Raw genomic sequence first — 22133 nt, 5'->3', positions numbered from 1 at the left:
ACGTTACTTTGTGCTGAATGCAGAATAATGGATGTAACTCTGAGCCAGACGCTGAATGTAACTCTGAGCCGGATGCTAGATGTAACTCTGAGCCGGATGCTATACTGGATGTAACATCCAAAATCCAGTTCATTTATTATTATTTATTTATTTATATATTTATTTTTCACCTATATTTAACCAGGTAGGCCAGTTGAGAACAAGTTCTCATTTGCAACTGCGACCTGGCCAAGATAAAGCAAAGCAGTGCGACACAAACAACACAGAGTAACAAATGGAATAAACAAATGTACAGTCAATAACACAGTAGAAAAATCGATATCCAATGTGTGCAAATGTAGTAAGATTAGGGAGGTAAGGCAATAAATAGGCCATAGTGGCGAACTAATTACATTTTAACAATTGAACACTGGAGTGATGGATGTGCAGAAGATGAATGTGCAAGTAGAGATACTGGGGTGCAAAGGAGCAAAAAAACAAAAAACAATATGGGGATGAGGTAGTTGGGTCGGCTATTTACAGATGGGCTATGTACAGGTGCAATGATCGGTAAGCTGCTCTGACAACTGATGCTTAAAGTTAGTGAGGGAGATAAGACTCCAGCTTCAGTGATTTTTGCAAATCGTTCCAGTCATTGGCAGCAGAGAACTGTAAGGATGACCGGTGAAATATACCTGCTGGAGCACGTGCTACAGGTGGGTGCTGCTGTGGTGACCAGTGAGCTGAGATAAGGCGGGGCTTTACCTAGCAAGGACTTATAGATGACCTGGAGCCAGTGGGTTTGCCAATGAATATGAAGCGAGGGCCAGCCAACGAGAGCAGACAGGTCGCAGTGGTGGATAGTATATGGGGCTTTGGGGACAAAACGGATGGATGGCACTGTGATAGACTGCATCCCATTTGCTGAGTGTTGGAGGCTATTTTGTAAATGACATCGCCAAAGTCAAGGATCTGTAGGATCTGTCAGTATGAGTGAAGGAGGCTTTGTTGTGAAATAGGAAGCCGATTCTAGATTTAATTTTGGATTGGAGTTGCTTAATGTGAGTCTGGAAAGAGAGTTTACAGTTTAACCAGACACCTAGGTATTTGTACATGTCCACATATTCTAAGTCAGAACCGGGCAGTGCGGGCAGCGATCGGTTGAAGAGCATGCATTTAGTTTTACTTGCATTTAAGAGCAGTTGGAGGCCACGGAAGGAGTGTTGTATGGCATTGAAACTCAGTGTCCAAAGAAGGGCCAGAAGTATACAGAATGGTGTCGTCTGCGTAGAGGTGGATCAGAGAATCACCAGCAGCAAGAGCGACATCATTGATGTATACAGAGAATAGAGTCGGCCCGAGAATTGAACCCTGTGGCACCCCCATAGAGACTGCCAGAGGTTCGGACATTGGCAGTCATTTGAGAAACCAAGGCTGTTGAGTCTGCCAATAAGAATGTGGTGATTGACCGAGTCGAAAGCCTTGGCCAGGTCTATGAAGACGGTTGCACAGTATTGTCTCTTATCGATGGCGGTTATGATATCGTTTAGGACCTTGAGAGTGGCTGAGGTGCAACCATGACCAGCTTGGAATCTAGATTGCATAGCGGAGAAGGTACGGTGGGATTCGAAATGGTCGGTGATTTGTTTGTTAACTTGGCTTTCGAAGACTTTAGAAAGGCAGGGTAGGATAGATATAGGTCTGTAACCGTTCAGGTCTAGAGTGTCTCCCCCTTTGAAGAGGGGGATGACCGCGGCAGCTTTCCAATCTTTAGGGATCTTAGATGATACGAAAAAGAGGTTGAACAGGCTAGTAATAGGGGTTGCAACAATTGTGGTGGATCATTTTAGAAGGAGAGGGTCCAGATTGTCTAGCCCAGCTGATTTGTAGGGGTCCAGATTTTGCAGCTCTTTCAGAACATCAGCTATCTGGATTTGGGTGAAGTAGAAATAGGGGAGGCTTGAGCAAGTTGCTGTGGGGGCTGCAGAGCTGTTGACCGGGGTAGGGGTAGCCAGGTGGAAAGCCTGGCCAGCCATAGAAAAATGCTTATTGAAATTCTCAATTATCGTAGATTTATCGGTGGTGACAGTGTTTCCTAGCCTCAGTGCAGTGGGCAGCTGGGAGGGGGTGCTCTTGTTCTCCATGGACTTTACAGTGTCCCAGAACTTTTTGGAGTTTGTGCTACAGGATGCACATTTCTGTTTGAAAAAGCTATCCTTTGCTTTCCTAACTTCCCTGAAAGTTGCATATTCATTGTTACAGCCCCTACTATAATTATTGCAATGAGTAGTTTGCTGCCACTCCACCCTGTTAGCCTGCATCCTCTCAAGATGTGCCAGCACACTGTTCCCCCAATCCCTGAGTAGAACACAAACCTATTCACTCAATAATACGAAATGCTCTGAGACCAGGTTGGTTCACTGAAGGGGGGTTCAAGTATGAGGGCAGAGTGATGAATACCAGTGGAGTCAATAAAGTGTTAATCACATTTGTGATAATGAGTTTGTTGACAGTGTGACAACTGAACCTGGATAATGTCCGAAACTGGGCCAAAATCCAACAAAAGTGATGCCAAAACACTCTTGACTGTTGAGGGGAGAAGGCTTGAGAAAGGAACACAGAAAGAGAAGGGGGAGGAGAGGACTTAAAGATTTTGGAGGGTGAGGAGGAAATTAAATAGAAGAAGCACTTTATCAGTTGATCTTGTGGAGAGGGGGGTAAATGCATTCTGTGAAAGTGGGAGACTTGTGCCAGTGATAAAAGTAATGAAATTGGACTAAAAGTGGAAATAAATTAAATTGATCAAACATTTTTGTATACGTTTTGAATGAGGTAGTGTGGATAAAGTCGTCTACGCTGTGTGTGTGTGTGTGCATACCAGAGCGCCCTTGTGTGGTACCAGTTTGTGATTACTTTTCAGCCTTTCTAAGGAAGCAGGCTGTACAACAAGACTTATCCCTTGGCGCATGAGAATCTCGAGGAAGTGTGAGAGGGAAGGAACTGTAATACAGTACAACAAAGCTATGGACAGTGACTTGAGAAGGTCCCATTCAAGGTGCACTTGTTTGCTCTATTTCATCATAACATATTGATCCAATTCATGATGGAGTGGCTTGGATTTTCCTGTTTGCTGCTCGGTGTGTTACTGTGGCCGAGCAGCACACAAAACGTTGTACCTGGCACAGGTAAGTTTAGTCTACCTTATACAGGTGTGTCACGGTTAGAGAGATGGCTGTGTGCATATTTCACGAATGCTTTTAACAACGTTCCATTCTGCAGAGTTGAAGCTGGTAAAGTTGGGATACTCAGTCACATCATTAGATAATCATTTGTTTTAGTTCTCTAACAATGAACTTCTTGGAATGTTAAACTATGTGCAGTAATATGTATCTGATCTATTAGCGAAGTATAGCCTACATCCACAAGTAGTAACTTATTTCCACTCTGTCTATTCTTTTGTCCTCATCATTGTTGGAGCTGGTAAAGTCGGGATACTTAGTCACATCATTAGATAATCATTTATTTTTATACACTCTCTCTCACCCACAAACACCTTCTCACTATTATTAACAGAGTTGTCTATACGATTCATGATTTATCAGTATGTTTGTTTGAGAGAGGAAGAGAGCTCCAGCTCTTGGGATTACAGTTGAAAGGGAGACAACAGAAGTTCTGTCTTCTATTGATATTAGTTGCTATCGTCAAGAAAAACCTGACCTTGGCCAGAATGTCTCTGGAAATCCGGAACATTTTGTTTGCCAAATGACAGTAACAAGCTGTAATAATAATGGTAGTGCCCAACTACTTAAAAGTAAACACTTGGATCTATGACTCAGGTGTCTTTGGAAAAGATTAAGCAAAGGCTTTGCATACATTTCTCTACAGGTCATAAAGGTGGGAACAAAGCTAATTTAGTTTTGTGGCTACTTTTTAATGACATAAATAGAGAGGAAGAGGAATGCATCTCTCTCACATACACTCTCTCTCACCCACAAACACCTTCGCACTGTGGATCTCAGAGAGGGAAGAGCTGCATTCCTCTTCCTCTCCTCCTCTTAAGTGCCAGCGCAAATCCCCTTTCTCTCTTCTCTCTCCTTGTCCTTCTCTTTTTCCCCCCAATACTTAGACACTCTGCCTTTCAATTTCTCCCTCTACAGTATTTACACACTTTAAGATATCTTATTTTTGTTTTTGAGATAATACTTTATTTCTCTTGGCGGGGATGCTGAATGTATAAACTGTCTTGACTTACCCCACTCTCCCCTATGTAGATGGTTGAGAAAGAAAAGTGCTGTAAATTGTTCCTGAGAATAAAGAGATGATAAGGTGACCATTATAATGTGCTCAACAAAGAGCATCTGGCCAGACTGTGGTTATTCTCTGCATATAATGTTGTCTCTCTTTCTCTCTCTCTCTGTATCTTTCACTCTCTCTCTGTTGTTTGGTCTCTCTCTCTCTGTATCTTTCACTCTCTCTTTCTGTTGTTTGGTCTCTCTCTCACTCTCTCTCTGTTGTTTGATCTCTCTCTCTGTATCTTTCACTCTCTCTCTGTTGTTTGGTCTCTCTCTCTCTGTATCTTTCACTCTCTCTGTTGTTTGGTCTCTCTCTCTCTCTCTCTCTCTCTCTCTGATGTTTGGTATCTCTCTCTCACTCTCTGTTGTTTGGTCTCTCTCTCTCACTCTCTCTCTCTGATGTTTGGTCTCTCTCTCTCTGTGATTTGGTTTCTCTTTATATTTTACATCATTTTTCTTCCCCATCCTTTGTTTTTATATGTTTAATATCTCTCACTCCATTGACAGCCATCTTTCAACCCATTCCTTTATTCATCTTTTAGCACTCTTGTCTCGTATTCTTCTTCTTCTTTCCTCTCCTCTCTCTTGACCTGTGTTCTATGGCTTGGATCCTATTATGTTTGAATAAAATGCCTTAAACGATCAAGGTTCATTTTAATGATCACACAAAGAACAGCAAATATTTCAATTTGGACAGGAAGGTTAGCAAAGTAAAGAACAACCATGACAGGGAGTAAAACAAAGGCTAACAATGTGTGCTGAAGAGCTATTCATCGCATGTGTTTTTATGTTGCCGTGTGGAACATAAATATATATATTTACTCTATATATAAGGTGAATAACTTCAGTGTAATCTCTCTCTTTCCCTACTCTTTCTCTCCCTCTCGCTCTGTCCCTCCATCACTATCTATCTATCTATCTATCTATCTATCTATCTATCTATCTATCTATCTATCTATCTATCTATCTATCTATCTATCTCTCTATCTCTCTATCTCTCTCTCTCTCTCTCTCTCTCTCTCTCTCTCTCTCTCTCTCTCTCTCTCTCTCTCTCTCAGCTCTGAACTGTTGTGAGGGGGATATCCTGCTCCTGTTGGATTCTTCAGGAAGTGTGTCATCCTACGAGTTCTCTCGCCTGCTGCACTTCCTGTCCGAGCTACTCCTCCCCTTCTCTCTGGGGCGGGGCCAGGTGAGAGCGGGGCTGCTGCAGGTGGGCACTGAGCCACACCTGGAGTTTGGTCTGGACGCCCACAGCACCCAGCCTGGCCTGCAAGGGGCACTGCATAGGACCAGGCAACTCCAGGGGGACACCAACACAGAGGCTGCCCTCAGACAGGCCCAGGGGCTGCTAGCCAGAGCTGGGGCTGGGGATGAGTTGGAGCTCCCCAAAGTGCTGGTGTGGCTAACGGATGGGGTACAGCCGGGCATGGTGGATGGACCAATGGCAGAGCTGAGAAGGGCGGGTGTGTCTCTGTTGGCTGTCTCTACGGGACACGGGAACTACCAGGTACTGCAGAGGGTTGTGACCCCGCCCATCGAGTCCCACCTGTACTTTGTGGACATCGATGACATCAGTATCATCACAGAGGACCTGAGGGAGGCCATCATTGGTGTGTGGGGCGGGGGTGTATTTATAGACAAGTATTTATAGACAGGACTGTGATTGCAGATGAAATCCTCTGTAGTGTAAATGCAAACTCTACCCCACTGAGTTGTATCCCCCCCTTCTCTCTCAGAGCTGATCCACGTTGAGCGCCTGAGGGTGGTACAGGTGTCCTCCCACAGTGCCGTGCTGCAGTGGCGTCCTGTACTCGGATCCAACACAGATTTTTACAGCTTTTTACACTACAGCTCTGTTCTGCCAGGTGGTGGTCAGCCTAACGGCAGGGCCAGCAGTGGGGGGCAGTACCACAGACGGACCCTCCCCGGGGACGCCAGCTGGGTGGAGCTGAGGGGCCTGCAGCCAGACACCATCTACACTGCCTCCCTCACCCCCAACTCCCAGTCCAACCATGATTATCTCAACACTCTCAGTGTCACCTTCACTACACAACCCGGTCAGAGGGGGGAGGGAAGGAGACGGGGAAGGAGGGAGGGAGAGGGGGATGGAGAGCAGTGATGTGGTAGATACATGAAATGAGCAGATAGTATAATAGAAAATCAACACAACCAGCATATATTTTTACATTATTGAACACATTTTTGTGGATAATAATATTCTCTTTTGTTTCATCCCATCCCATCCTCTCCCTCTCCTATCCTCCAACCTAGAGGTGTTGAGCCCAGCGGTGGTCACAGTGGCAGACTCAGGTCCTGACAGGGTGCGAGTGAGCTGGGGTCCTCTGCAAACTGAGCATGTCCAGCAGTACCAGATAGAGTACGGAGCTCTACCCAGTGGGCAGGTCCACACGGTTAGGCTACACGGACATCAGAACTCCACTCTGCTCACTGGTCTAGAGCCAGACACACAGTACCTAGTTACTGTCAGCGCCCTGTACTTCACAGGCAAAGAGAAGGCCATGTCTGTCAAGGCCTGCACTCAGGAGGGTAAGATGTGTGTTGGTGTGTTTCTATGATTTAGGGACAATTCGACATTTACTGGGTTAGGGGGGCTGTTCCAAAATAGGGGAGGGTTGTCTAGATTTTTTGGGGGGGGTTGCTCTGGGGAGTGTGTTTTCTTTATAAGGAACAGGGGAGGGTAGTGCGTTTTTTTCCCTGATTTACAATTTCCATTATGCAGGTTTTACGATAGGTCTTCCATATAGCCAAATGCCCTCTTCTGCTTACTTGCTTCTTCCCTATCAAGGTGCTTTGGGACTTCCCTTATGCACTACACTTCTCTGTGCGATTACTATACCACAGATCAATATAGTCTACCAGTCAACTATCTATCCTGCCCTCTATCCATACTGACAATAGAGGTAGTTTGATCATTTATCCAGATCTGCAATAGGTTAACTAGCAATCATACCACACATAAAATCATTCAAATATGCACACATTTTCTATATAAATCCACAAGATATAGAGGAATAACTGATTGGCAGCAGACAGGCCAGGTGCATCATTGGGCATGAAAGAACAGTGAAAATGTGCAGCTCAAAAAGCTCCCCCATTGATCTTGTTAAGGGACAATACAATTATCCTACCTAGACTAGCCTACAACACCATAATCCAATGAACAATTGAGTGCAATTATACTCCAGGCAGTAAACTGCAGTGAAAATATCATTTGAATAATGGTGCAAAAGTTTTTGGATCGTTTCATTCCATTCGTTCCATCTAGATCAGCTGTGGGTCTACTCTGGAAAGATTCTAGATAGGCACAGGAGCAGGCCAGTCTGGTTGTATTTTTACTTGTGATACTGATGCTGTCTGTTGCGGTCATCATTCTCCCGTTCTCCCATGTCGTCCACATAGGCCTATATGCGCCCAGCAGGCCCAGTTATTCAGGAAAGCTTAACACGTTCTGGCTCCTTTCCGATCCAAGTGGCTATTCCTCGACCTAGAACCTGACACTTCAATATGGCCTAAATATTTGTAATTTAAAATGTATTACCTTTTTTATGTGTGGCATTAACACAACTACTCACAATGTTTTGATCTGATTAGGCTACCTGCGCACGTTCATCCACTCCACTCTAATATAATTCCACCATCCAAACTGCGCAATGGCCGTTTGATTAATGGAAAGGGACAACTGTTACAAAACAACAAAATTACATTCAAACCAAGCCTTCGATACTGAGTAGGGGTACTGAGTAGGGGTACTGAGTAGGGATACTGAGTAGGGATACTGAGTAGGGGTACTGAGTAGGGATACTGAGTAGGGGTACTGAGTAGGGGAACTGAGTAGGGGTACTGAGTAGGGATACTGAGTAGGGGTACTGAGTAGGGGTACTGAGTAGGGATACTGAGTAGGGGTACTGAGTAGGGATACTGAGTAGGGGTACTGAGTAGTGGTACTGAGTAGGGGTACTGAGTAGGGGTACTGAGTAGGGATACTGAGTAGGGTTACTGAGTAGGGGTACTGAGTAGGGATACTGAGTAGGAGTACTGAGTAGGGATACTGAGTAGGGGTACTGAGTAGGGATACTGAGTAGGGATACTGAGTAGGGGTACTGAGTAGGGATACTGAGTAGGGATACTGAGTAGGGGTACTGAGTAGGGGAACTGAGTAGGGGTACTGAGTAGGGATACTGAGTAGGGAGAGATGTATTTTCTAGATTTCAAGATTGTCATACTCTACTTGATTGTGGTGTTGAAAATACAAACCATGATGATAAGTGTTCAAAGTCAGTAACTGGTATGCAGTTACCCGTTGCTTATTGGTTGTGTGTGATATATTGGCACAGAAACCTGTTGGTGGAAAAATGTTGCATATATTTTATATAATTATAAATACAGCAACAAAATCTCCCCAGATGATCATTGTCTGCAGCCTGCTCTGATCATAGTGTAATGAAACATCCAGAGAGAGTGAGCTCGCCCATAGCGAACCCTCAACTTTCTGGCCCATTAGCTGTGCGTGGCATTGACTGTGCCACAAAACCATGCTAAAGTGGTAAAGTCGATATCCACGTTTATAAACACTGGGTTGTTACAGTTATTGTAATGTATGGTGGTAATAACTATTTTTGAGTTAATTTTATGAAGGGGGATGGTGTGCACATTTTTATTACAGTAGAAGGGGAGGGTGATGTGAAAATATTTGTAACATTGGGGAGGGGGGTGCATATTTTTTGGGACCCCTCCTCCAGGTACATTTCTAACTGTCCCTTATACTTCTGCTGTCTTTCCTTAATATTAAATTGTTTCCCTCTCAGAAACAATATTGTATTTGTGCTGTTAATTCAATGGTTCCTAATTTTTTTCGGTAACTGTACCACCAAGTACATTTTGCTCTGCCCGGATTTCCCCATAAGTACCCCCCTAATGTGCATTTTACCAGTAAGTCTATGGTCTCATGAGTCTTCTCAAGTATCCCCTGGTTGGGAAACACTGTGTTAATGAATGCTTGTTAAATGGTATTGACATTTAAATGTCATGAAACCCTTTACTTATCCTGACATACTGTACATTTATCCTACAGTCATTTATAACGAGTCCATGCCTCCCTTAGGCTTTGCCCCTCTCTTTTTTCATTCTGTGATTTATGGCTTTTAAAACAGAACACACACACTAGCCTGTCCTCTATCTGTGTGTCTCAGTGCTGCCAGCCCTGGCTGACCTCCAGCTGACCCCAGTGGGGCGTGATGCGGTGCAGGTCCGGTGGTGGGGCCACGATGAGGGGCTGAGGGGGTACTGGCTCAACTGGGAGAGGGGTGAGACCCAGAGCCCCTCCCGCCCTGCATTCTCCTGCCTATACCTGCCCCCTGACTCCCTGTCCACACTGCTCACACACCTGGCCCCCAGCAGCCGAGTGTGTGTGTCCCCTGTATACCGCATGGCCCGGGGATTGGGGCTCTGCTGCACCGCAAGCACACAAACAGGTCTGATACTGCGCGCACACATACCAGGGTTGGGCTCAATTCAGAATTTTGGAATTGGTTCCCATTCAACTCATGAGTTACATTTAAATTAAATTGGCCACACTCCACAGGATGTAGACATTGCAGTTGAGTGACAGGAAGTAGAATTTAATTCATTCAGTGCTATTCAAATTCAGTGCTATTCAAAGACATTCCAATGTCATAGAACATGAGAGTGTCATTAAAACTAGAGAGAGTGCAAATCTGTCATCAAGGCAAAGGGTGGCTACTTTGAAAAATCTCAAATGTAACATTTTGATTTGTTTAACACTTTTCTGGTTACTACATGATTCCATATGTGTATTTCGTTGTTTTGATGTCTTCACTATCATTTTACAATGTAGAAAATAGTAAAAAACAAAGAAAAACCCTGGAATGAGTAGACCTGGAAAGAGTACTAAAACATTTTTGCAGCATTGAAGGTCCCAAAAAACACTGTGGCCTCCATTATTCTTAAATGAAAGAAGTTTGGAACCACCAAGACTCTTCCTAGAGCTGGCCGCTTGGCCAAACTGAGCAATCAGGGGAGAAGGGCCTTGGTCAGGGTGACCAAGAACCCGATGGTCACTCTGACAGAGCTCCAGAAGGACAACCATCTCTGCAGCACTCCACCAATCAGGCCTTTATGGTAGAGTGGCCAGATGGAAGCAACTCCTCAGTAAAAGGCACATGACAGCCCGCTTGGAGTTTGCCAAAAGGCACCTAAAGGACTCTCAGACCATGAGAAACAAGATTCTCTGGTCTGATGAAACCAAGATTGAACTCTTTGGCCTGAATGCCAAGCTTCACGTCTGGAGGTAACCTGGCACCATCCCTACGTTAAGCATGGTGGTGGCAGCATCATGCTGTGGGGATGTTTTTCCGCGGCAGGGACTGGGAGACTAGTCAGGATTGAGGGAAAGATGGACGGCGAAAAGTACAGTTCCTTGATGAAAACCTGCTCCAGAGTGCTAAGGACCTCAGACTGGGGCTAAGGTTCACCTTCCAATAGGACAACAACCCTAATCACACAGCCAAGGCAACGTGGGAGTGGGTTCGGGACAAGTCTCTGAATGTCCTTGAGTGGCCCAGTCAGAGCCCAGACTTAAACCCGATTAAACATCTCTGGAGAGACGTGAAAATAGCTGTGCAGCGATGCTCCCAATCCAACCTGACAGAGCTTGAGAGGATCTGCAGAGAAGAATGGGAGAAACTCCCCACATACAGGTGTGCCAAGTTTGTAGCGTCATACCCCAAAATAATCTAGGCTGTAATCGCTGCCAAAGGTGCTTTAACAAAGTACTGAGTAAAGGGTCTAAATACTTATGTAAATGTGATATTTGTACAATGTACAAATTACCTCAACTAACCTGTACCCCCGCACACTGACTCGGTACCGGTACCCCCTGTATACAGCCTCATTATTGTTGTTTTATTGTGTTTTTTTTGTTTATTTGGTAAATATTTTCTAAACTCTTCTTGAACTGCACAGTTGGTTAAGGGCTTGTAAATAAGCATTTCAAGGTAAGGTCTACCTGTTGTATTCGACGCATGTGACAAATAAAGTTTCATTTGGTATTTCACTTTTTTTAGGGATTAGCAAACATTTCTAAAAACCTGTTTTTGCTTTGTCACTGTGGATATTATGTGTAGATTGATGAGGTGGAAAAGTGATTTAATACTTTTTAAAATAAGGTTGTAATGTAACAAAATGTGGAAAAAGTCAAGGGGTCTGAATAATTTCAGAATGCACTGTAATGAATTATGCTAAATGAGGCAAATATAACATGTCTGTGTTTTGCCGTATATACAGTAAGACAACTGTTGGGACTGCCCCAGCAGAGCTTCTGACAGATGTTCACTATGGTGCATTACGTTTGTTGGAACATCTCCAGCTCACTGATAATAAACAATGATTAATTTAAGATTGACTTTGAGTGTCTCTGTGTAAGAATTACCACGACAGAAGATAATGCCGTCATGTCATAAGGAAGACACGTTCTGGGTCAGCTGGGTCAAGATAAAGAGTTGTAGCTTCACCATATAGGTGATGTAATCCAAATGTATGGATTCCATTTATCTGATTTCAATTAGAAGGATAGCCACTGACAGGGAGAGATGAATAAGGGTGAAAAGGAGGAGGGGTGGATGGAGGGGAAAAAGAAGACAACTGCATATTTTTTATCTCCCATCATCCATGTCACGTAGGCATTTCTGGAAGAAAAAAAATATACAGCATATACAGTTCATGAATAAAAGGTGAAAATGTACTTTCTCACACATTTTTCAGTTTTTGATTTCTCCCATAATGCAATCAACACGTGAGTCTAGCTCTTGTGAACTTGCTTCTGAAGAGCACCATCTAGTGGGACACATATTTTACCACAGGTTGTGACAATCAGGCCTACGTTAAACTGTTTAGAATTTTTACCCTGCTGCACTGTATGCACAGTACACCCCTAAGTGTGAATGTAATGCAAAAAAAAGCATGTTCTTCATTACTCAGATCTTTGCTAATGAAACTGTCTGACACTTTGCTGATGACACTGTAGTCTCTACCAATGATGTAGCATTTTTTTTAGGTGAGGGAAAGCAAAACAAAATTTATGACGTCATCATTTCCTCAATCAAAGTTTTTACTGACAGATGCACCCAATTGAATAGCCTATCATTATGCATATCATGCATCCTCCAATTGCAACGTCTGCCTATGCCCACACATAGGCTGCGTTTACACAGGCAGCCCAACTCTGATCTGTTTTTTCTCTAATTGGTCTTTTGACCAATCAGATCAACTTTGAAAAATATCTGATGTGATTGGTCAAAAGACCAATTAGTGGAAAAAATATCAGAATTGGGCTTCTTGTGTAAATGCAGCCATTATGTCTCTAGAAAATATTATATTTTTAATACCCTCAAACATCAAGTTAAGCATAGACTAAATAATTTCAAAATAGGCCATCAAAATAGGCCAGAATAGGCCATGATAATTCTTCACATTTTACCGGTGAAACCTGCAAACTGCCAGTCATTGATTGATCTCAATCAGTTTCATGGGAATATGCATTTTATGCATCTTCTTGAATTACTGTTTCATGAGCCAATTACAGCGGATGGTGTTAATTAACAAACTTTTAGCCTTTCTTATATTTTGTTTTAATCAAAGCATGTATCCTGCTTAGTGGCTCGCTCTGGTTGAGTTTTGGAGAATGATCATTTTTTAAAGGGACAATTCAGCTTCAGCTAACCATCCTAAAATCTCATTAGAAATGAGATGTTTTGGTATAACAGTAACGTTATAGGCCCCTATGGTATTATATTTGGTTCTGTTATGTAAAATGCAAATAAGTAATTACACAATCACACCTTCAGTACACTCCTCTCCTTAACTTCCCCTGCCTGCCACGTACTCACTCCCACACCAATTGTTTTTGACATATCTAGGCCTGTATCATAGTAGCATTGCTGATCTAGAATTACTGATCAGGTCCCCCTTGTCCATGTAATTAGCAGATTCAGCACTGTTCAGTACTGAGGAGGTACTGAAAAAGGTCAATTTAATGAATACTTTAGTATCACTATGCTTTCTTTATGGTTATATTGCATTTTAATCACTGACTAGATGTCAAATCCTTGTTTCCTTCGTCCGTGTTTCCTCCAATCCTCGCCTCTCTTTCAAAGCACATCGGATGAGGAGGCCCCAGGGCAAGGAACTTTCAATACTCTCCTCCAATGTGCTTTGGGAGGGAGGTGAGGAATAAAGGAAACAAGGACAGAGAATGCATGGATTTGGCAGCTAGTACATTTTTAGACAATGCCTGAGTGAGTGAGTGAGTGAGTGAGTGAGTGAGTGAGTGAGTGAGTGAGTGAGTGAGTGAGTGAGTGAGTAGCCATGATACCCAGGTTCTGTCCAGACACAACCCGTAGCCTGAAATAAATTGATGGGTGGTGACATAGTGAGTAGGCTTGGGTGGTATCCAGATTTTCATACTGTCATACCATCCTTCTCTCATCCCGGGATTTACAGTATTACTGGCATAGCACACAATGGAGCACTAAAAACACAAGAAAAGCTGTTCAACTGTTATGCCTGCAGCTATGGAACCACAACCTGTTCTCCGGACGTGTTACCTGTCTGTCCCAGACCTGCTGTTTTCAACTCCCTAGAGACAGTAGGAGTGGTAGAGATACTCTGAATGATCGGCTATGAAAAGCCAACTGACATTTACTCCTGAGGTGCTGACCTGTTGCACCCTCGACAACCACTGTGATTATTATTGTTTGACCTTGCTGGTCATCTATGAACATTTGAACATCTTGGCCATGTTCTGTTATAATCTCCACCCGGCACAGCCAGAAGAGGATTGGCCACCCCTCATAGCCTGGTTCCTCTCTAGGTTTCTTCCTAGGTTCTGGCCTTTCTAGGGAGTTTTTCCTAGCCACCGTGCTTCTACACCTGCATTGCTTGCTTTTTGGGATTTTAGGCTGGGTTTCTGTACAGCACTTTGAGATATCAGCTGATGTAAGAAGGGCTTTATAAATACATTTCATTTGGATTTTATTAACATAATGCTAACCAAATTTACATAAACTAACAGCGAAATCACATAGACGCTGTTAGCTAAATGCTAACGTGTGAAAACGAACAAACGAATTTCAAACACAGGCAAATCCAGCTCAAAAAGTAGTACAAGCATATACAAGTGTGGACATTTACAAGCGAAAATTAACAAGAGAAATGTTGCAAATGAACAAAGTTGTGATGCATGCTTTTCTGAAGGAAAACCAGCATGTGTACATCAGTAGTGGTCGGTGACATTTAAGATGAGGACGATTTTATTTTTTCATGAGTATATCCTTATTTCTATTGCAGCATGTTGGATGACTGTCATTCATATTCCATTCACCCAGTTCAATATAACTATCAGGTTTGAAGGTAAGACCCAGATGCACACTGTGTCAGAGTAACAATGTTTATTACAGCAACAAGGCAGGCCAACGACAGGTCAAGGCAAGGGTCAAAACCAGGAGGGCGCGAAAAAGAGAGACTGGGGAAAACCAGGAGTGGAGACAAAAAAACGCTGTTTGACTTGACAAACAAGATGAACTGGCAACAGACAAACAGAGAACACAGGTATAAATACATAGGGGATAATGGGGAAGATGGGCGACACCTGGAGGGGGGTGGAGACAATCACAAAGATAGGTGAATCAGATCAGGGTCTGACAATAACAGTGATTGGTTTAGGCTACTACATGATACAAAAATGTTCAATACCGCCTTGCAAACTCTTGCCTGCATCCAGCTGATCTATGGTGTAAGTCCAACAGTTGCAAACAAGAGTTTCCATTGGACAAATTCAGGTATGTTTATCCCCGTTTCATTCCGTTTAAGAAATGTTTTTCAACAGAATTGGTGGAATGAATACACCCCTGATCACCCATAAATACAGTTCACTTTCATAACAGCCACATTGTATTCCTTCTCACATCTATGTGCTCTCCTCCTCTCACCTTTTCCCTTTGAATGTGGACTTCAATGCACAACATATCAGCTGTATGTGACCAGGCGAAAAAACCTTTCCAAGCCATATCTTTACAAACCATATCATAAGCGCTACACACAGCCTACATCATTGTCACCATATTAGCTAAGGTAACGTCATAGTAAAGATAGCTAATAGTTCTAACTAATGCGTTAGTAAACCTACTACAATCATGCAGCAATGTTGCAGTGTACAGTCAGTAAGCAATTTAGCACTTACACCAGCGGGCCACAGTGGTAATGAATTTGTAAACCAAAAGCTTACCTTGACTTGGAAGAGTTCCAGTGTTGTGTTGGATATTCATAGCCAGCTAGCTAACATAGCATTCTATAGTGTCTGAGTAGGCTAAACTGGGTAGCTGCATTTGCTAGCTAAGTAAGTGAAACTGAAAGGGGAAAAATGATAAAAATCTCTCTCTCTCTATCTATCTCTCTCTTGCTTCTCCTTCATTTTGGAAGAAATTAATTTGTTCAAAACTGTTCAGCTAATGTCTTTCCCTCTCTATGAGTCAACTACTCACCACATTATATGCACTGCAGTGCTAGCTAGCTGTAGCTTATGCTTTCAGATTCATTCTCTGATCCTTTGATTGGGTGGACAACATGTCAGTTCATGTTACAAGAGCTCTGATAGGTTGGAGGATGTCCTCCAGATGTTGTCATAATTACTTTCTAAGCTATGGAAGGGGGTGAGAACCATAAGCCTCCTAGGTTTTGTATTGAAGTCAATGTGCCCAGAGGAGGATGGAAGCATTTTCGCATTTTGTTACATTACAGCCTTATTCTAAAATGGATGAAATAAATGTTTACCCTCATCAATCTACACACAATACACCATAATGACAAAGCTACAAAAGATTTTTAGACATTTTTGCAAACTTATCAATATAAAAAACAAATACCTTATTTACTAAGTATATATTAGACTCAAAATTGAGCTCAGGTGCATCCTGTTTCCATTGATCATCCTTGAGATGTTTCTACAACTTGATTGGTCCACCTGTGGTAAATTCAATTGATTGGACATGATGTGCAAAGGCATACACCTGTCTATATAAGGTCCCACAGTTGACAGTGAGCAGAAACCAAGCCATGGGATCGAAGGAATTGTCCGTAGAGCTCCGAGACAGCATTGTGTCGAGGTACAGATCTGGGGAAGGGTACCAAAAAATGTCTACCGCATTAAAGGTCCCCAAGAACACAGTGGCCTCCATCATTCTTAAATGGAAGAAGTTTGGAACCACCAAGACTCCTAGAGCTGGCTGCCCGGCCAATCTAAGCAATCTGGGGAGAAGGGTCTTGGTCACGGAGGTGACCAAGAACCCGATAGTCACTCTGACTGAGCTCCAGAAAGACAACCATCTCTGCAGCACTCCACAAATCAGGCCTTTATGGTAGAGTGGCTACTCCTCATTAACAGCCCACTTAGGGTTTGCCAAAAGGCATCTAAAGGACTTAGACCATGAGAAACAAGATTCTCTGGTCTGATGAAACCAAGATTGAACTCTTTGGCCTGAACGCCTGGAGGAAACCTGGCACCATCCCTACGGTGAAGCATAGTGGTGACAGCATCATGCTGTGGGGATGTTTTTCAGCGGCAGGGATCGGGAGACTAGTCAGGGTTGAGGGAAAGATGAACGGAGCAAAGTACATAGAGATCCTTGATGAAAACCTGCTCCAGTGTACTCAGTACATCAGACTGGGGCGAAGGTTCACCCTCCAACAGGACAATGACCCTAAGCACAGCCAAGAGGAGGAGTGGCTTTGGGACAAGTCTCAATGTCCTTGAGTGGCACAGCAAAGTGAATGTAGCTCATAAACCAGTTAGCTAGCTAAATACATTTAATTTATGAGATTACAAAACAATTAGACCTAATTTAGCTAGCTAACTGGTTTCTGAGCTACATTCACTTTTCAATATGAACAGAACCAGATTTTCCACTTTGTTTTCCTGCACAAACAGTGTCTGTAATAAACACATCTAAGATTATTAGCTATAGAAACAACCTAGTCTGCTTTAATTTACAAATCTCATGACGTGGTTATGAGATATACTGTAGTAAAGTATCTAGTTTTATTGTTATTTAGCTGAGCCTGCTAGGTAGCTAATTTTCATATTGATTTAGCTATACTACTGCTAACGTTAGGGAATGGGGATACCTCGTCAGTTGCACAACTGAAAACATTCAACCAGAGAAGAAGAGGAAGAGATAACCAACTCGATGGAAAATGGTTCCCTCCAGCAGGTGGTGTTTTTTAGTTTTGCTCACCAAGCAAGAAGATTTTGTATGGAGGTCAATGAGAGTGTCGAACTTGGTGAACAAAAAATGTGTGACTTATTTGCTAGGTGAGGTTTATTTGATCTAATAGAAGTTGTGTAATGCTTAAGTTGTTACGAGTGTACTGATATAAGGTGGACAGGTGACATCCCGGCAACTTTGAGAGGAAAAAGAAAACACAGAGTTGTCTCAAATGGTATGCATATTCACGGATAGTAGAGTAGCATCTCTCTCCATTGAATACAGGTGTTTGAAGTCAACAACCCTCATTGAATATTCAAAAAAGGTTTTACAATAATGAGATGTATTCACCAATCCAAAGCAAAAATAGGCGGGAGCTAGACAGCGCGCCCTGCCGCTTTGTGGACAACGACTCCCATTGTTATGGCGAAGAGACATGTATCTTGCCAGTCTATCTACACTGAAGAAAAATACAAATGCAACATGCAAAGTCTTGGTCCCATGTTTCATGAGCTGAAATAAAAGATCCCAGAAATGTTTCATACACACACAAAAATGGTGACAAATTTGTTTCATCCCTGTTATTGAGCATTTCCCCTTTGCCAAGATAATCCATACACCTGACAGGTGTGCCATATCAAGATGTTGATTAAACAGCATGATCATTACACAGGTGATCCTTGTGCTGGGGACAATAAAAGGCCACTCTAAAATGTGCAATTTTGTCACACAACACAATGCCACAGATGTCTCAAGTTTTGCTGACTGCAGGAATGTCCACCAGAGCTGTTGCCAGAGAATTTAATGCTAATTTCTCTACCATAAGTATTTAGCAGTACGTCCAACCGGCCTTACAACCGGAGACCACGTGTATGGCGTCGTGTGGGCGAGTGGTTTGCTGATGTCAACGTTGTGAGCACCCCATGGTAGGGTTATGTTATGGGCAGGCATAAGCTATGGACAATGAACACAACTACATTTTATCGACAACAATTTGAATGCACAGAAATACCCTGACGAGATCCTTAGGCCCATTGTGAGGCCCATTTTTTTGTAAGGCATCTTTGACTAACAGATGCAAATCTGTATTCCCGGTCATATGAAATCCATAGATTAGGGCCTGATGATTTTATTTAAATTGACTGATTTCCTCATATGAACTGTAACTCAGTAAAATTTTTGAAATTGTTGCATGTTGAATTTAAATGTTTGGCTTCCACTCTGAATATGAGAGGTGTGGGGGGTGTGTGGGGGGGGGGGGGGGCTGCCTTAATCGATGTCATTGGCACCTGGGGAGCAGTTGTTGTGGGGTTAACTTGCCTTGCTCAAGGGCAGAACAGCTGTTTTTTTCCACATACCTGGCTCCAAACGCTCTAACCGCTAGGCTAATTTCCGCCCCAAAACTTAGCTAGCTAGCAGTCAATGTTAAGTCACCAAAATGATTTGAAATAATGATTGAGGTAACCATGTAATCTGGCTGAACACTTAAACTTTATTTATGGGAATTTAAATTAGATAAACAGTGCTAGGTGCAAGCGCATTTGAATTAAAGGATAACAACAACAACACATCTTAGTAAGTATTGTCATGATTTTGAGAGAGAAAAACATCAACTGGGGGAAACCCGAAACCTGGAAACCAAAACTAAAAAAATTGAATAAAAAAATAGGCAAAATTAAACTGACTGTATAGGGCCATATCAAGGTTTTTGGCGGTGCATGACTGTACTTTAGAGTTTGTGTCATCCTGCAGAGGTCAGGTGTCACGATCTTGGAAATGAGCGGACCAAGGTGCAGCGTGAGTATAGTTCCACATATTTATTTAAGTGAAACTAACAAAACAAAATAACAAAACTCACAAAGACCGTGAGAACGTAGTGCCCAAACACACTAACAAACAATCAATATCCCACAAAACACAGGTGGGGAAATAGCTACCTAAATATGATCCCCAATCAGAGGCAACGATAAACAGCTCCCTCTAATTGGGAACCACATTAGTACCAACATAGAAATAGATATACTACATCACCCCCTAGTCAGGCCCTGACCTACTACACCATAGATAACCAAGGGCTCTCTATGGTCAGGGCGTGACAGTACCCCCCTCCCCCAAAGGTGCGGACTCCGGCCGCAAGACCTGAAACCAAATGGGGAGGGTGGGGGGGGGGGGGGTGATTAGTGTGGCGGCTCCGGTGCAGGTCGTAGCCCCCGCCCAGACCCCGGATCCGGCCATGGCGCCGGGCTGAATGCCGTGCCTGGACTGGGCATCGGCGCAAAGGAGGGCTCCGGCCATGGAGCTGGGTTGGATGCCGTGCCTGGACTGGACTGGGCCCAGACTGGAAACCTTGCCTGGAAGCTCTGGACCGGTGAACCTCGCTGGAGGTTCCGGACCGTTGACCGTCGCTGGAGGTTCTGGACCGTGGACCGTCGCAGGAGGTTCTAGACCGTGGACCGTCACAGGAGGTTCCAGACCCTGGACCGTCGCAGGAGGTTCCGGACTGTGGACCTTCGCAGGAGGTTCCGAACCGTGAACCGTCGCAGGAGGTTCCAGACTGTGAACCGTCGCTGGAAGCTCTGGACTGTGGATCGTCACCGGAAGCTCTGGACTGTGAACCATCTCCGGAAGCTCTGGACTGTGAATGCGCACCGGAGGCCTAGTGCGTGGAGCCGGTACAGGTGGCACCGGACTGGTGACACGCACTTCAGGGCGAGTGCGGGGAGCAGGCACAGGACACACCGGACTGGGGAGGCGCACCGGAGACCTGGTGCGTGGAGCCGGCACAGGTGGCTCCGGACTGGTGACATGCACTTCAGGGCGGGGAGCTGACACCGGACGTATCGGGCTGGGGAAGCGCACTGGAGGCCTGATGCGTGGATCCGGCACAGGTGGCACCGGACTGGTGACACGCACTTCAGGGGGAGTGCGAGGAGCAGGCACAGGACGTATCGGACTGGGGACGCGCACTTTAGGGCAAGTGCGAGGAGGAGACACAGGACGTAACGGACTGGAGAGGCGCACTGGAGGCCAGAAGCGTGGAGCCAGCCCAGGTTGCACCAGACTGCTAATCAGATCCTCTGGTCAGATGTTGAGAAGAACACACTTGCACAACCTCTCTCTCATCTCTCTCTCTCCTAACTTCTCCAATGCCTCCCTGACAGTCTCTGGCACTTCAGGGCGAGTGCAGGAAGCAGGCACAGGACGTACCGGGCTGGGGACACGCACTTCAGGGAGAGTGCGAGGAGGAGACACAGGACGTACCGGACTGGGGAGGCGCACTGGAGGCCATACGCCTGCGTTGCCACATACTACTAGCCAACTCCATTCTCCAGTATCCCTGCTCACACTGTTCCATCGACTCCCAGGCGGGCTCTGGTACTCTCCTTGGGTCGACCGACCACCTCTCTATCTCCTCCCAGATGGTCTCTGGCTCTTCCCTCTGCTCAGCCGCCAGCTCCATGACCGCGGTTTCTGTGGCCGCGGTCCCCTTCTTGCATCCTCTGTGACTCCTGCCAAGGAAGGGTCTCCTGTCCTTCCATGATTTCTTCCCAGGTCCAACTTAAAACAAAAATACAGAAAATCACATTGTATGATTTTGAAGTAATTCATTTTATTGAATGACATAAGTATTTCATCACCTACCAACCAGTAAGAATTCCGGCTCTCACAGACCTGTTAGTTTTTCTCTAAGAAGCCCTCCTGTTCTCCACTCATTACCTGTATTAACTGCACCTGTTTGAACTTGTTACCTGTATAAAAGACACCTGTCCACACACTCAATCAAACAGACTCCAACCTCTCCACAATGGCCAAGACCAGAGAGATGTGTAAGGACATCAGGGATAAAATTGTAGACCTGCACAAGGCTGGGATGGGCTACAGGACAATAGACAAGCAGCTTGGTGAGAAGGCAACAACTGTTGGTGCAATTATTAGAAAATGGAAGAAGTTCAAGATGACGGTCATTCACCCTCGGTCTGGGGCTCCATGCAAGATCTCACCACGTGGGGCATTAATGATCATGAGGTAGGTGAGGGATCAGCCCAGAACTACACAGATTCATGGATTAAAATCGCAAGGTCCTCCTCTGGATCATCCAGAGGAGGAATGGGAGAAGGTCATATGGTCTGATGAGACAAAAATAGAGCTATTTGGTCTGAACTCCACTCGCCGTGTTTGGAGGAAGAAGAAGGATGAGTACAACCCCAAGAACACCATCCCAACCGTGAAGCATGGAGGTGGAAACATCATTCTTTGGGGATGCGTTTCTGCAAAGGGGACAGGACGACTGCACCGTATTGAGGGAAGGATGGATGGGGCCATATATCACGAGATCTTGGCCAACAACCTCCTTCCCTCAGTAAGAGCATTGAAGATGGGTCGTGTCTGGGTCTTCCAGCATGAAAACGACCCGAAACACACAGCCAGGGCACCTAATGAGTGGCTCCGTAAGAAGCATCTCAAGGTCCTGGAGTGGCCTAGTCAGTCTCCAGGCCTGAACCCAATAGAAAATCTTTGGAGGGAGCTGAAAGTCCGTATTACCCAGCGACAGCCCCGAAACCTGAAG

The 22133-nt window shown here is 44.4% G+C and overlaps 1 protein-coding gene across 1 annotated transcript; it reads left to right on the top strand.

Moving 5' to 3' along the window:
• The first annotated feature begins 2920 nt into the window (after positions 1-2920).
• Positions 2921-11706, top strand: LOC139414332 (von Willebrand factor A domain-containing protein 1-like). The gene is made up of 5 exons (XM_071162248.1): positions 2921-3164; positions 5330-5881; positions 6008-6328; positions 6543-6818; positions 9482-11706. The coding sequence occupies exons 1-5, from the start codon at positions 3080-3082 to the stop codon at positions 9853-9855; spliced, it is 1608 nt and encodes a 535-aa protein (XP_071018349.1). The 5' UTR covers positions 2921-3079; the 3' UTR covers positions 9856-11706.
• Positions 11707-22133: the final 10427 nt, after the last annotated feature.

The sequence above is a fragment of the Oncorhynchus clarkii genome, chromosome 7, assembly GCF_045791955.1.
Source record: "Oncorhynchus clarkii lewisi isolate Uvic-CL-2024 chromosome 7, UVic_Ocla_1.0, whole genome shotgun sequence".
Taxonomy (NCBI): domain Eukaryota; kingdom Metazoa; phylum Chordata; class Actinopteri; order Salmoniformes; family Salmonidae; genus Oncorhynchus; species Oncorhynchus clarkii.
Note: the sequence above shows the minus strand (reverse complement) of the source record. Positions and strands in the feature narration are given on the sequence as shown.

What these genes read in the sequence shown, in the direction of transcription:
- LOC139414332 (XM_071162248.1), top strand. Translation starts at nt 3,080, where the DNA reads ATGATGGAGTGGCTTGGATTTTCCTGTTTGCTGCTCGGTGTGTTACTG. An exon ending in AAACGTTGTACCTGGCACAG is followed by an intron (nt 3,165 to 5,329) that starts GTAAGTTTAGTC and finishes TCTCTCTCTCAG; the next exon opens with CTCTGAACTGTTGTGAGGGG. An exon ending in CACCTTCACTACACAACCCG is followed by an intron (nt 6,329 to 6,542) that starts GTCAGAGGGGGG and finishes CCTCCAACCTAG; the next exon opens with AGGTGTTGAGCCCAGCGGTG.